The sequence below is a fragment of the Opisthorchis viverrini genome, assembly GCF_000715545.1.
Source record: "Opisthorchis viverrini unplaced genomic scaffold opera_v5_5, whole genome shotgun sequence".
NCBI lineage: Eukaryota > Metazoa > Platyhelminthes > Trematoda > Opisthorchiida > Opisthorchiidae > Opisthorchis > Opisthorchis viverrini.
This window is the reverse complement of record NW_008751661.1, coordinates 2,401,143-2,417,726: the sequence shown is the minus strand read 5'-3', so window position 1 is coordinate 2,417,726 and position 16,584 is coordinate 2,401,143. Positions and strand designations below refer to the sequence as shown.

The window sequence follows — 16,584 nt, the reverse complement described above, 5'->3', positions numbered from 1 at the left end:
TTGGAGTCGAACCAATCAGTTTTGGATTTCTTTCGGTACATAAATGTAACGTAGAAATCGTTCAGCTGTAGCATCCTTTCGGTGCCTAACTGCCATACCACTAGAAGGAAGCACGAGGACTGGGATACTGCCAGGTTGCCCAAGCCTAGACAGGGGAAGTCGAGAGACAGTTCAGGTTCGAACCACGGGTCTTCTTGTCAGTAGATTCGCGCGCTAACCACTGAACGATCTCGCCCCAAAGTAACCCAGAGTATCAGGTATTGATGTTTGGAAATTCATCCAATCTCTCCTTATTTTTTCGTTTTGGAAGAATCTGGATGCCTGACTTTTCCTGCACACAGTTCCGTGGTGACAATTATCCTCGTTTTGGTTGCACTCCATTAGACAGTCCATACACACCCCTACACGCAGCGCTGGTGCCGGCGAATTCGTAAACACATCTTACGAAATCCCTTGAACAGGCTTTACGGTGAACTCAACCTACCGTCCATCAAACTCATAAGGGGTTGTTACTGAATTGGGGAACATCCTCATGCTCTCCTCAGCGCTTACCTCTAAGTTTGGTTGCCTTCCTTGATCCTCTCTACCTCGCCTGCTGGTGGCAGTTTCTATCCTGTTATCAGCTCCAGTGTTTGAAGGGCACCTTGCGTTTTCGTTGAGAACTATTGGCACTACCTGGATAAACTTTTTCATTATGAGGAATTTCCACTTTGGCTTTGCTGTATATGATGCTAACCAGAAAGGATGAATTTGTTTCTCTTTCACGGACAACGGATAGGTGCCTGCGTGCAAAGAATTCATCTTGACTATTTCTATAGGCTGACGCATCAATCGGAAGGGCCCACATTCGAAGTTAGAAGCAGGACCAAGTAGTCCAGCGTACAGTAAAACCGCCAGCTAACTGCAATACTTCATGATAGACAGTACACAATGTTTTCCTCGACTGTCAACTGAGCCCATTAACTGGAACAAAGATTATATTCTCGTTTATGCGGTTCAGTGGGCTTGTGAGTTCGTATCACTACCCTTTGTTGCGGCCCAGCAATCGAACCATTTTTGCCAACATGAATCCCCCCCCCAAAAAAAAGACCCTTCTGAAAAGAGACCATTTCCCTGGAGAGTTTTCCGCAGGCTCTTTGATTATCCATAACCTAGCGTGCGATTCCCTTGAAGAGCGCGAAATTCAAGAAAGGCCGTATACTCCTTTACTCATAGCAGTAACTCTTGGGAGATCATTGTTAGCCTCCATACTGCACCAGATACAGCGCTATTCAATACAAATGTTCCAGTCCATGCGGACGTCTTTTTGCGATGCTCTCTGCACACACTTTTCTTCAAAACAACTCACCCTGATGAATGGGCTATCTAAACTCTTCTGGTGGAGGGATGTTATCTAGGTTGTGGCTGATGCTTACTCTCCTGGACTCTCCCTAGAAGGCTGATTTATGAGCTTTACTCTACTCAGCTTGCACTGGTCGAGCACCGCAAGCCCCCCCCAAAAAAAGACCCTTCTGAAAAGAGACCATTTCCCTGGAGAGTTTTCCGCAGGCTCTTTGATTATCCATAACCTAGCGTGCGATTCCCTTGAAGAGCGCGAAATTCAAGAAAGGCCGTATACTCCTTTACTCATAGCAGTAACTCTTGGGAGATCATTGTTAGCCTCCATACTGCACCAGATACAGCGCTATTCAATACAAATGTTCCAGTCCATGCGGACGTCTTTTTGCGATGCTCTCTGCACACACTTTTCTTCAAAACAACTCACCCTGATGAATGGGCTATCTAAACTCTTCTGGTGGAGGGATGTTATCTAGGTTGTGGCTGATGCTTACTCTCCTGGACTCTCCCTAGAAGGCTGATTTATGAGCTTTACTCTACTCAGCTTGCACTGGTCGAGCACCGCAAGGTGATGAGCTGGGTCTCCGCGTGGATTAAAATCCTGCTTTGTTCTGATCAACGGACACCGTGGGCATCTTGCTGCCTCGAATTTCTGGCGCTTTTCGTCCACGACCCCCCTAATTACACGAATTCTGCCAATAGTGGTTAGCTTGCCCATCGGTTCTGTCAACCGATGGCTCCATTCTGTTATCTGTTTATCGTGAAGCAGGACGGGAGAGACACATGGTAGTCAAAACTACTCCACTACAAGCTGTTGAAATTTTGTTCATATTTGCTGTCTGTATTCCAGTTTCAACCGGTAAACCGTGTGTTAGTGATAGCTTAGCTATCGAAAATGAGGCTTGTTAACGCCCTGCGCAGGTCTGTCGGGCTATATATGGCTGGGACTAGTGCTTGGCGCAGCATTGCAGCATATGTGATGAAGCACTACTGGTTGTCAGATTCAGTAGTATTGGCCTGGACCAGAGGTATTCGTTCAACGACCTAATACCTCCGTGATTGGAAACCTCACTCCTCCTGTCTATCATGCGACCTTGGTCTAGTATAAATCCGACAGCCCTTCGAAAGCTGCTCTTTCAGCATCTCCGGTATCCCATTTCGATGAACACCTGTTAGAGATCCCTCCAGCAAACAGATCTCATTTTTTCGATCGACAGAATGCAAGATACATCGGTACATAGTTTGATGGTGGAATAACCTAACAATCAACGGCTATATGTATTGATAATGGTAAGCATTTACAAACTGTTTGTCTATGGTAGAGATGTGATCAGTATGGGACACGAATGCCCCCCCTTCGATTACCACCTTTTCTGTCCTGCGCTCAGCCTCCAATATTTTGATCATGTAATGCCGAATTTAGACGTCGTCAGAAACCGCATAGTCAATTTTGTGCGATACAGCTCTACCGGCACCAGTGTTACAACGAGACAACAATATTTACACCTGAATTTTGCCATATTATCTACCCTTTATTAGCGGACTCATCGAGTTCACAAGTATGCACACGTGACACTCTAGATCGATAAAGCTCCATCCGCCATATGACGGACTGGTCAAGCACTAGTATCCATACATATTATTGTGTACTTGTAGCTGTCAGTCTGATATACACTCAACTTGTTGTTTTACGCTTTTCGTAGGCACTGAGGACAAAGATCCACTATTCGTCTACTCTGTTCCCGAGTCAGACTCATTGCCGGATCGGCCTGATTTTCATCCTCTCGGTGCCATGCTCCATTCTCTGGAACAACGAGGCGAAATGCTTGCCGGTGTATCCATACGACGACTGGTGGTTCTGATCAATACGGGTGATGTGCCTATCAACCTGAACCTAGTGTCTATCGGTCCGGATGATTCTGAGATCTCCTCTAAGAGATTCTTCGAACAGATATATGCTAGACTGGAATCAGGCCAGCTAACTTGCTCTCACGCTGGTTTCCGCGTGACACCTTGTATCCTCCCTAAAGATCAGATCACTGACTACTATCCGCTGGAAAAAGAAAGCAGAAGCGGTGAACACAGCAACCTATCTACTCCTTACGTGCTTCAACCTGGTGCCCATCTTTCACTGGAGTTGCGACATAACCCGGATTTCACACATACATCATTCGCTGCTCATCTGTGGATCGCAGCCCATCCACAGTCATCCGGGCCTGTGGGAAAGGAACCTGATTCACCGAAGTGGACCTTATGCAGTAATTTATCGTCAAATCGACCGCTTTCCGATTGTGATCAATTTAACTCAACTCGACAATCATTCCTCCGGGTCACTGCTACGTTCCCTCGACCTTTTCTATACACTTGCTTGAATGCACTTCCTAGACCGTGGATCGAAAACCTCATGTGGTAGGTTTAAGTCTAGACTCTACAACGTCTTGTCATACACTGGTCGTTATGAATTCGTTATGTACAGTTTACTGGTCTCATCTGTGGTTGTGAAAGCTCTGTGTTTGAAGTCGCGTTTACGCGGCATAATGAAATCCGGTGAAATATGGTAACCACTCTTTCGATCGGCAAGGCCATGATAAACCCTTACCAACTTGCGACATGTCACCGTCAACACTGCTGCCTAACCTCTACTGTTCTACAGATCAGAAGCTTGACTGATTGGTACCGAATAGCCTAGAAAGTTATCAGCGCTTCACTACCATTGCGGTGGCCCGTTGGGCAGTGCCGAGGCACGTCAGGTAGTTGTTAGAGTTATTTGTACGGTGTACACTAGACTGCTTAAGACACACAGTTGGTCAACAGCAATCTGCCGTGCACAGCTTTCTCCGTCCAGTTATGTGAAGGGTGTAACCAGCCTAAAAGTTATCATCGTTTGCGAAAAAGTGTGAAATTCCGATTCAGTCATGTTGACAGCTGTCGTCTTCGGGAATAGGTTTTTCGTGACAAAGATCTGAATCGTGCGACTAATGGTGCTCACCTTTAACGCGCGGCCCCCTCGACTACTACGTTGTGTAGAAATTCGGACGACCTGATATTAGTGGACTCGTTAGTCCATGGTGGTGACCTCGGCACTTAAACGCTTTCTCATGATTGTCTGCACCCTCGGTCAATAGAACTGGCGTACTCTAGCACACAGCTCATAACTCTCTAGAATTGCGATCTTACTTAGCAAGTCCTCCTGAGACACTTTCAGACCGTTGTCTTGATAGTTCGAATAATTATATTGCTGGCCTTAGTCCTTTTAAGGAATCCAGTACTTATTGGACCGCTGTCCAGATGCACAGTGCATTTGACTATTCCTATCCAGAACACAGCGCTAGTGTACCACACTCTTTTTCTGTCCGTCAAATCTTCCACATTCATCCTCCAAACGTCATGCTATTCTGGCCAAGGAGTTCGGTGCTGCTCAAAAGGCACCTGCTGTGAGCAGCCTCACCAGGAGGAGACAGTAACATCCTACTCTCTGTGCTCTTGGGTTAGGTTGTGACTCCTGCAGCCTAGCAGACTATCGAGTTATCGGCTCCGGGCAGGGTCCTAAAACAAAGCCCTACTCTCCGCTGCCTCGCTAGTCATACTTTTGAGTTAGAGACTTGAGGCAGAGTCCCTGAACAAAACCCTACATTCTCCCACTGCCTCGTGTGTCGAACTTTTGAGTCAAAGACTCAAGGTTGGTTTCCTCAACCAAACCCCCCTCCTCTGCCTGGGCGACCGGAAAGTATCATTTGCTCGCACAGTTCTGTGTCCACCGATATCCCTCCACAATCTCCTGCCACACAAGCAAACGTCGTTGGGTCATTTGACTGTCAGTTATCTGAGTGAAGGGCCTTATGTTCCTCGCTGCTTATTAACAATAAACAAAATATCACCTTTCTAAATCCTTGAGATCCTTTCTATAAAGGAGCTTTACATGTCTGTACTCCATGTCGAATCGGCAGGCAGTCAATACTCGGTGAAACCTTGAACTCTCTTAAAATTGATGTATGCTGTGTCTCCGAAACACCCATACAAAACTCGAGCGTGGTTATGCATCTCAGAATGCCAGGGACGAACTTAGCTCTTTCACATTTCTGGTGATTCAGAAGCGATGACTCGTGGAAAATGTGGAGTGGGAATTGTACTCAGTCTCAGAGTTGAACAGTTATCCGCGGAAACCAAACTGGGTCCCATCAGATTCTCGAACCAGCGACCAACAATGTATTCCTTGATGCGAAAGCTGCCTTTGATTCTATGATCCGCCAGGCCCGAGAGTGTCCCCCATAAATTCTTGGCCCTCCTTAAGGCGCTGTACGCCAACTATCGCGGCTGTGTCAGTCTATGGGTAGCTTCCGATATAGAAGGGGCATGTCGATAGTTCTTCCTGTCTTCAAAAAAGATGCCCGAACTCTGTGTGACAGTCACTGTGGCACCAGTTTGGTAGCTGTGGCATCGTAGGTGCTCTTTGGCCTTATCCTCCTAAGGTTGGCTGAATACAGCCGCTGTACGCCAACTCCCCCAGACACATGAAGGTCTACGGGTAGCTGTCACGTGAGTTCAATACATCCACTGGTGTCAGACAGCGCTGCCCTCTTTCGCTTTTCCTCTTTAACTTCGTCACTGATATGACTATGGAACACTCAGTTTCGGACTCTAATGCCTTTGGGGTCGAAATGTCACCGGAGCCTCCGCTCATGGATATCAAGAATACAGAGGGCATAGCTCTTCCTGGATCTGATGCCGTGGTGATGCAAACAATGTTAAATAATCTAAATAATTTCGCCTCGCTGTTCGGCATGCGCTTCCCATCTGGGAAGTGTAAAGTGCTGCTGCAAGACTAGGTAGGCTCGAACCCCAGCCTCTTACCTGCAGATGAGCCGCTTGAGGTAGTAAACAAGTTTGTTTACCTCGGCAGCTGTATCAGTTCCAGGACAGCCAGAACAGCTTTTGTGGACCTGCGCCACTTGTGGCGTGGGTGTGACATCAACTTGTCCGTCAGTGGTCGAGTTTATAAAGCTGCGGTGCGATCCATATTGCTACATTGGTCAGTAATCTGGCCGCTGCGTGCTGAGGACTTTCAGTGTTTGGTCATCGATGTCTTCGGAGCATTGTTCGAGTCTGGTGGGGGAACACCGGATCAGCAGTGTTGAAATACGTCGAATGGTATTCGGGAGAAATGACGCACCCACGATGATGAACTGGTTACACTGGATAGGTTGTACTGGCTTGGCCACATGCTCCGTATGATCGAAAGATTCTTTTTTTCAGAACCACGTGAAGGGTGGAAACGAGCAAGGGAAGGTCAGATACTGACTTGGCAACGAAGTGAAAAAAACAATTACCAGCAAACGAAGCTGCACCGGTCATTGCCGTCTCTCTGGATCGGAATCTCAAGACGGGCCAGATCAATAGTTGAAGACATTGTGAGACACCTCCCAGTCGCGCCCTCAATGGCGCTTGTGCATCCAAGCTATTGCCTTCAATGCGTAGTTTTCTTCCCAATCCTCCCACCTAAAAGCCCACTGTGAGACATATATTTAAGCACCAGTGTATCAGATCCCACCTCCAATGCGCAGCTACCTACTCCACCTCCCCAAATCACTGGTGGACAAAGCTGTGGCAGCTACCACCACTAGGCGATAAGTACGCGGTCCTTACAACTGTTAATGATGATGATGATGGTGGCGTTGTAAGGACAACCATGTCATACCTCCGTAGTGGAGGGCACAGTCGCTGTGCCAGCTCTCAGATCAGCATGCTCATTGCCCCGGGTGCGTGCTTCCAAGCGACAGCAGCTTCGCGATCCATCACAAGTCGACGCAAACCAACGGTCAGACGCACAATATCCGGAGACCAGCCGCTCTGAATAGCCGAACATCAAGTGGATTGGACGAATGTGTCGCGATCCGGCTCCGAACCAGCCAAAGGCATACCTCGATTAATCAGAACTTGAGCCTATCAGGACCCAGCATTTGCAGCTTGGCTGTTCTAGCCCCATAATGAAGATTCTAGCGCGACCTTGTGAAGACTTCTCTGATCACCTTGTGGAATGCGGTTGGAACAAACGTTGATCTCCATTTAAGACTAACTCATTTTGCTATACCATAGTGTGTGTGGGACAACACTCCTCGTAGTTTTAGTAATGCTTGCAGTACACAACTGTCGTAAGGGTTTGGGATGATTCCGTTTTTTTATTTGTTTCTTTGGAGCGTACTGAGAATGGACCCATCATTTTCAAAAAGGATGCCTCTCAATTAGACCAACCAGAAATCCGAAGGTTTGCTGGCCGAAATTAGGTAACCAATGGTTCTCAAAACTATGCTTGTTTGAGTACTTGGAAATGACTAGTGAAGTACCCACACCACTCTACAATGTGACAATGAGGGAACACGTAATCTCCGGAAACCCAACGTCGTTCGTAACGGTTTCCAGTTATATTTCCCGTCTGTATTCGGATACGAAGACACCATCCTGAACAGGATAGCTCTGTCCGGAAGCAGAGTATTTGATTAACCCAGGACACATTCAGAGCCATTTTAGTAAATGCCATAAGACAGGATGAGCTCGAGAGAACTCAGTGGCCAAAGTGCCAGCCTATGGATTGGAAGTCCCTGGTTTCGAACCGACCTCAGCGGTCCGTGGTTCGAACCCGACCTCAGCATCTCGACTGCATCCTTCTAAGCCTGGGCAACCTGGCACAATTTTTCATTTAACATTGTACGTTTTCAGTTCTTTTATTACCATTCCTTTTATAATCAAGTGAGCGGTATTCCTCCAAATTCTCACTAGTGACGTACACACAGACTGTTCAGAAACCTCTTTTACAGGGCATTATGAATTTGGAACTCAAGTAATCCGAGCGTTTGTGTGTGAGCTATCTCATTTGTCACCTCATATACAGGACGTGTCATCGACATTCTGATACTCGTCTACCACCTCAAATACATCGATCAATTCGTTTCATTTGGTCGTTTATTTTGCTGGGCGCTGTATCAACTTGTTTGTGTGTCGTCTTACGTGACATCAGCGGAGTATGACAGACCCTGACAGGTCGCCACATGCTGTGATGCTGACAAGCGTTGTTCGGTTGTGTCGAGCTTAGTTACCGGCTAAGTGGCATTGACATCTGTGCACTGTACTGACTCAACAGTCCTGCCGAATCCAGTCACTAATGTATTGCATGCTAGCCAACACTCCGCGCAGCCCGACTCTGCATTAGCAGGACCTTAAGACAACATTTTACTTCCCAGAACCTTGCTGCACTCTCGATTTTATAGGATACAAGAACTTCGATGGAACTAAATACTTCGGTAGAACATCGGAACTCTGTGTGTTTATAAAGAGTGTGCCCAGTTATGGTGAAGGTGCTTTATAAGTAAATACTCAAACATAATATGATATGATATTTTCACCAATACCCTAACCGAGAAGGCCGTGTTCCCGTCGATTGGGGAATATGCCGTAGATCACAGGGAACATTCTCTGAGGGCCTACTGTTGGCGCTACTCAGGTTTGGATCACGCGATACCAGCTGCGCGTGATCGGAAGATTTTGACGTCCAAGTGTAAGTTGATCACACCGCGGACTCGAATCACTCTGGTGGTTAGTCAGATTCGCACTACTACTAATTCCCATTACGGATGAGACAGCCGTGTAGTTCTTCCAGGATTTTGAGCAAATGATGACATGACAGCAAAATGAAATCCATATTTTTACTAGGAAGTCCTTATCGAAAAACTTCATCTAGTGCAACATGCAGATAGTATTAGTCCTAATTCAATAGAGCTACTCATGCACACCAGTCTCTCTATTTTCCCCATTGATTATGCTTTCAGGACCCCGATTCTCCTGCTCTTCTTGCTGAATCTGGTTGCCGTCCTCCTGATGGGCTTTATAGATGGTTCAAAGATTTGTGCGAGCCACCTAAAGTGCCGACTGGAAATCGATCGTTTCAACTCGACACCTGATCCTGTTCATGTGTTTAGCTTTGACCGTCTGACCAATGATACAAGTTCTCCATCTTCCGGTCCGATCGACTCCAGCCCTATCGATAGCCCACAACCTAAGCGTGTCAGTGAAGCAAATGACAGACAGCAGAGCGGAAAGAAGTGTTTGACAACGCAGTCTGCAGTACCACCTGTACAGTCGCACGACCCGGTCACTCCTGGTGTATCGACGCCGTTTTGGCAATTCACAGGTTCATTATCCCGGATCAGCTACTCGACCGGTCGAAACTTGGTAGCCTTCATTTTGTCTGCCAAGAGCTCTGTGCTCTTTTTAGTACAACAGATCTCCTCTGTCGTCCTATCAAAAACGAGAATATCTTCCGCTGTCACAGAATTGTCTTCTGGTTCAAAAAAGTTGAAGAAGGTTGGGTCCGGTCCAGATGCCCCCGCCTCCAGTTCAGCTACCCCGCAAATTGACGATACTGTCGGCGAGTCTGACGGAGACGGAGGGAAGATTAGTCGCCACAGTGCTGCAAAGGTGAGGATCATTTAGACAGGGTTAATGAGTATTTTCAGAACGTGATTATTATGATATGCTCAGAGTTAACTTGGTGACTGGTCAGGTTAAAAAGAAACCCCGAGACCCTTGCGATAAACTTCTTGTGTTAGCTCCATCCCGCTCAGCTGATTTGGTATCATAGAAACTGGCTTCAACATGACAAGTCTGTAATAAATTGACCCAATGTGTAATGTTATTATTATCCATTCGGTAGTTGGGATGCACATTTTTCTGGAAAAAAATAGCACATTACACTCCGTGCCTATCATTGCCAACCCCAATGCAAATCGAACAATGACGAACCGGGCAAGAAGATTCCTCGACTGAGTGTCTTGATGGTTTCTGCTGAAGACATTTTCGGTTTCAAAAAACCGTTTCGAGATGGTTTCCCACACGATACCTAAATCTGTCTTCGTAAAACTGGATGTTTCTTTCCTCGTTTCAATTCTAAGCTTTTTTCTACCGTTTCAAACCTACCACCACTTTTATGGCGCGGTTCACATTTAACCTCGTTTTACCTTCATGGGGGCTTCGATCTAGAGTTGTATGTCCACTTTCTATCACAATTCCCTCCATCACGTTAACAAAATGCTTGTTTTGTTCACCACACACTTTCTTCTCTCCTTCGTCTGCGTCATTTTTTGCAGTCGCTTGCAGCCAAGTCCGCCGGCCCACGTTCAATCCAAACCAAGCAGTTGAATCCGGACGAGGTCAAGCCCAGTCGCTGTAGCCGGTTCGTTTGTTTGTCATTTCCATGACTTTGTTTCCAACTTCATGTAATGCTTTCCATCCATTCTGGACCCTAGCCTATTGTTGACGAATGAGTGTACTTGGTTCGTCGGTTCGCATTTCTCATTGGTCACTATGCTCCGTGTGCTCTCCGCAGCAGTTTCCATTTCCTACGTGGTATGCACGTGTGATTCTAGCTCAGCTCAACCAGATCGTACGTTCACTTCGAATTGTCGAGAAGAATGCAAACGGAAACTTTCAATTTCTGACTGACCTACGTCAGTTTTGTCGAATCGATCGCAGCACACTCATTTTGACCTGGTATTCGGATTTTATGTGTACGTGACACGTGTGAATTTCGTGTTTGATTTCGTTCCAACAAGCACACACTTACGTATGCTGTCATATGTGGTCTGGCTTGCCTCTACTTTTTCATTGGACATTTGAAGTTTTGGCAGCGATTGTCAGAATGTGAAACATTTCTCGATTACCATTTGATTGTTCGGAGATGGTAATCTCACCTATGCCCATTCATTTACACGATTTTCACTCATCCATCGCAACAATCGCTAGTCGCTGCGTTTGCCGCTTTGAAAGCCTTTGTACTTTGTTCGCTTGGTGCTCGACGGGGAGTTAGCTACACACATGCACGCCTGGTGGGGACTTAATGGATGAGGCATATCTGAAGATTTGAGTATGCATGCTGTGATGCGGTTTGACTGTGAGTCGGCACTTTTGGGTCGTATTCCCGGTTTAGTTCCAGAAACAGCGGAGTCTCAGTAAAAGGTCACCACCTGAATTGTTCACATTGGCCAGCTAAAATCTAGTGTCATTTCCCTGGAGAGGCCCAATGTAGTAAACTCCCCTTTCACACCGATCCACATGAAAGACTACCACAAGGGGAATTCGGCCTCTCCTTGGGGTGCCGCATGCCAGTTTGTTGCTGATGGAGATGTGGCTATATATTCGAATTGATCTCTCATTTCTGTGGAGGTCGAGGTAGCCCCGCAGTGAGCTCAGTCGCTACTCTCCTCTCTCTTATCTTTAGGAGAAGTGAGGCCAGTCGCGGGAATATTACTTCGGAATCTGTCAAACCTCTAATTCGTAAGAAAAAAGCCCCCAAACCGGACCCAACTAATCCCGTGGATTCCAGGAGCTTTTATCGGGACGGAGACTCGGACACTGGCAATGACACATCACCCATCAGTAACTTGCGTGGGTCGGCCGCACAGGGACAGTCAGATAATCCTGACACTCCAATGACCGAGGCACGAATAGCAGCTGCTGTGCGAGCGACGAGGAAATTGGCGGAGGATTTAAATTCCCAAGCCCGTAAGAAGTTCACACAAAACAAGCAGAATACGCGTCCCAAGTTCAACGCATGCACATCTTCAGCATCTTCCTCATCCGGACCAGACCACGATAATTCCAAAGTTCCTCCGATAAGCTTGCCACGGAACAGGTCCACCCGGGTTCCGAACATGGCGAAAACAAAGCCGAAAAGTTTACGCACCAGTGGGATCGCCCCCCACTTTGAACCAATGAGGTAAGTTTAGTCCTTGGTTACCCTAGGGCCTGGGCGTCTTCCCGCGTAACTAACTCTCATCCGCACAACTTTATTGGTGCCAGATCTAGATAGCCCTATTTCAGTTCGAACTGAGCGCAAATTCTATAATGAATAACCTTTGAATGGTATTGAACTGTCACTGTTATGTTCACTCGCACGCAAATCCCGCAAGCCTAGAGAGTTTGCGAAAGCCTAGTCAGACGGATAACTTGCTTCGTAAGCAACGACAACAACCACTGGGTACCACCAATTTTCATGTACAGCAATCGAGGTGAACTATCTGCCCATCGAACGCCAAGCCTCGAGAAACAGGTTACCGCTTTACCTGATGACTAAACTGACGGGTTTCACAATCAGATGAGCCAGGTATTGCGGGAACCTTCCAGATGCCTTCTTTGTACAGCTAAAGGGATACAAAAGTTTTAGCAGCAAAACCAGACACATTCTGAAGATTCAGGGCATGTCTCGCATGATTGCTCTTTATAGACGATCTTACGTCTGAAAATAGGGGTACCCGGCGAACTGTTGCGTTCTGATTTTGTTGATGTCGGCTTACTGAAAGTAATAACGTTGAGTGACTTATCGTTTAGACAAATACCGCTACGAAGGCTCTCACTGCCTAGCTCCTTCGCCACTTTGTTTAGTAGAAACACATGCGAACGCCCAGTGACCCAGTACAGACAAATTTTAAGCAGAAAATAGTGTATAGACCAGGTGCGGCGACATGGACCAAGTGGTTAGAGCGCGAATTTACTGATCGGAAGGTTCGTGGTTCGAACCCGACCTTTGCCTCTCGACTTCCCCTCTCTAGTTTTAGGCAATCTGGCAGTATCCGAGCCCTCGTGCTTCCTTCTGGTGACGAGGCAGCTGGGTACCGAAAGAGTGCTACAGGCCATCTGTTCATTTTCCCGCGAATCATTGAGTACCAGAACAGATACCAACGACTCGAGGTCGATTCATGTACATCATGTCGCCTACTTTTTCTTGCTGCTCTGCACTTTATTTCAGGTTGCCACCACAAACTACTTTACCAATTTAGTTAGGTTATGGATTGCTGTGGGTTATTTGTTCTTATTTTGGACCGCCAGTAGGGCCTCCGTAACAAAGACTCTAATCGACAACTATAGTCAACTACACGCAGTAGCAGAGAACTACGTGACTGGTGTCTCATGCCAATCGATTTCGCCCACGTGACCTGACCTCTGAATGTTTGTGCTTTCGGGTTGTCGTTCAGTCCGCTTTCTGTCACATCACAGCCGATAAGCTGTTACTGAAATATCTGCGCGCAGCGCGTCTCGAACAGTAAATTTTGCTCGCGCAATACCGTTATTTATCAACATCAGGATTATGGAGGTGTTCACACATTCTTCAGCACAATACTGATCTAGCTTATCAAACTGACCAGCAGAATATTAGTCTTTGTACCGTAACCGCTGTCTACCTCCCCCCTTCTCCCACGTTCTCAACCCTTCCTCCGTATAGTGACCAACCGAACTCGAATATCTGCAGTCGGAAAGCCCAACTCCATCCGGCATCCCAATACAGATGTATGTTTTTTTCAACTGTTTTCTCATGCTGTTGTCTTTTCATCCCATTCATTTTGCTCCACTTTATATCACATCTTGATATCTCTGTGATCAGTCGGTTGTGTGAACTTTCATGAATCCTTGTCTATTCGGCTAGTCTCTTTGATGTACTCCAGACCAGTATGTACTGGGTCTTTTCTACCCCGGCCTTTATCTCGTAATGGCTCGAGAAACTGAATTACTCGGCTGTCGTATCGGTTTCTGGTACTTTTTCCAGTCATCCCAGGCTCTTGTCCTCGTGTTCATTATTAATACTTAATAATTCTTGGTTCTTATTAAGTAGCTGGCTGACTGTGACGATTGGTGTTGATCATTTTCACTGTCTCACCAAACCATGGTGTATCAATAAGACTCAGTGCTCAGGATGATTCACACGTCGAATGTGTGCTCAAACCTAATCATGAGCAGTCGGGATGCTGGAGTTTGATTCGAAACACGGACCTTCTGTCAGTTAGTTTACGCATTAACCATGGACTCGGGCAAATCAGCAAAAAGTTATGCCCATTATGTTCGAATTATCTGAACTCTCCTTAGTAGTACCAACATTATTATTACTGTTGTTGGTGACAAGGAACTAGCCAAATATTCCCTTTTTAGACAGCCATTCTCTTTAAGGTTGCCGCCAAAAACCATACTCAACTTTTCCTGAGAGGTGATCCCTGAATAGCTTTTATCACTGTTGTATTGCTATTGTATCTCTGGCTAATTTGCAAACTTTCAAACTCCACCGCAAGTTCCCCACCCTCGAAGTCTTACGACACGTACAACCAGAGTGGCTCATCCTTAATTGCGAGTTTTTACTCTTTTCTACTTCACTGCAGTTCGCTGCATCGGTTATCCACCATCGCCTCACGTCAATTTATTCCGGCCTTCATTGGATGGATTTCACTACAGAATACTTTCACCAGAATACGGTTTCTGTTGGCCAGTTCCTCAGGATGCCAGCATTCCGACACATTCGCTTTCGGCCGCAAGGGACGGAATGTCTTTCTCTCCACTCCACACGCCCTGGGATGAAGCAGTCGCGGATGTGCACAGTATTTGGGAACACGAGACTTCCGAGTGGATGGACGATCCAGTCGCAGTACGCACCAGTCCCGACAAAGGTTAGTCAATTGTGTTTCTGCAACTGTGACGTTTGTCCTCTCACACTACCACCGGCGATCAGATTCTAACAGACGTAGGGAGCACATCCCGATTGTCGTACCAAATGTGCCCTGGGATTCTGCCTTGACCAGCATAGTTCCTATTCCTCAAAACGGCCCATTGGTTGAGACGCGAAGGTCCGTGGCTCGAACCTAACCCCGGCATCTCGACTGTTCCCATGTGGACTCGGGCAACCTTGTGGTTCTGTTGGATGGTATAGCAGCTATACGCTGAAAGAGTGCTACAGCTGAACGATTATTTGGTCATTTTATTCCTTGACGAGCAAGCCCTTCAGTGCGCAGTTGGGTGTGCACTGATGATGCCTTCTCGTTTGGTATCCGAGTAACCAATATTTCAACCCATTACCAGCAAACAAATATGTTTTTAACAGCATAAATGACCGGCTCTTCACCGTGTATTAGTAAGTGATTCGAAATTATTCAGTATCGGGCGTGTCGGTTCCAGTTGAAGCTGTTTAGAACGCCCGGCTACCACTGGATTTCCATTTCTTTTTGGCACATAAGATATGCGATACGGTGTTTGGCAGTCACCTATGATGTGGAATCGTCTGTCTCTCTCGCGTTGAGCACACCTTCCAATATCTGTCTTCTTGGCGGAGAAAGTGTTGTACTGACTTTATAACCGGTAGCACAGAAGTACCAGTAGCCCTTTAGGTAATTGATCAGGTGGCTGTTGATCTGTTCCAACGCATTACCAGTAGCTCTTTTATCAGGTCAACATCTACAATTCAATTAACTAACGGCAGGTACTACTGATGAGGCATGCGAGTTGCATGTGGTTTCCTCGTAGCTCCGCCCCGCGTCTGATGAATGGTGGGGTTTATTGAGAAACCTGTGGAACTGCTTTTCACCGTTCGCTTACAAATGCGTGATAGGCAATGAGTAACCACGAAAGTTCAAGAAGACGCGTAAGGATGTTCAACTTTTAAAAATAAGGCGCATATCAGATGTTTACTTTCCCGTCCAATAGTTTGTGACCGTTTAGTTGGCGTTTGCTAGTAAACGACTTCGGGGCGAAGGGCTTTTCTCTTTATCAGATCAATATTCAGAAGTCAATTACCTATTCCTCGCCGTTAGCGCGGTTTCACTTCTATCGTCTGATTCCTTGCACTTCGGATCGGAGAACTGAACTTGAACCTTCAAAACCTCTCGCAATTACAAGCAAAAACGCCCGTTAAGCTTCTAGGTTGGGTGAAACCTACCAAATAATAGCCCGAAAAGAAACATGGTCATCCAGTCTTTCCAGTAAAGCTTTGATCAAATAATGTTATATCTGCTGATTCGCCGGTCTGTGGTATCTGCTGCTGACCCGCTCCAGTGCCTAGTGTCGGAGAGAAAAAGACTCACGGAAGGGAACACAATAGCTATATTCCAAAAAAAAAGTGGTCGCGAGAGTGCGAGTGCGAAAAGTACAACGGCCTCAAGCTTTTTATTAGAAGGACACTGTCTGAACTTGGTCCGATGCTGACGCACACGGTCTGGCTGTGACGTGCTGCATATTGCGGAGGCGTTGTCTGTCCTTGATCAACGCTGACTCGCGCTGTCTGGCTTTGATGCAAGGCTGTGACGCGCTGCATATTGAGGGGGCGTTGTCTGTCTGGTCAACACCCAGCGGAGCTGAGAGTCTCCGTAGGTTCCGGGCATTCAGTGGTTGCTTTCAGGAAGCTGACCTTCCTGATACCTCCCCCTTCTGAACGTTCAACATAAG

General features: G+C 46.7%; 1 protein-coding gene across 1 annotated transcript in view; it reads left to right on the top strand.

The window, feature by feature from the left end:
- The window catches only part of T265_00525 (hypothetical protein), a gene marked incomplete at both ends in the record, with an annotated part of 100,347 nt that overhangs the window by 66,742 nt on the left and 17,021 nt on the right, over nucleotides 1–16,584 (top strand). The window contains 6 exons of the mRNA XM_009164329.1: nucleotides 3,042–3,747; nucleotides 9,159–9,807; nucleotides 10,476–10,561; nucleotides 11,606–12,103; nucleotides 13,541–13,671; nucleotides 14,532–14,816. Coding sequence (XP_009162593.1) covers nucleotides 3,042–3,747; nucleotides 9,159–9,807; nucleotides 10,476–10,561; nucleotides 11,606–12,103; nucleotides 13,541–13,671; nucleotides 14,532–14,816 — 2,355 coding nt within the window. The remainder of the gene's footprint in view (nucleotides 1–3,041; nucleotides 3,748–9,158; nucleotides 9,808–10,475; nucleotides 10,562–11,605; nucleotides 12,104–13,540; nucleotides 13,672–14,531; nucleotides 14,817–16,584) is intronic.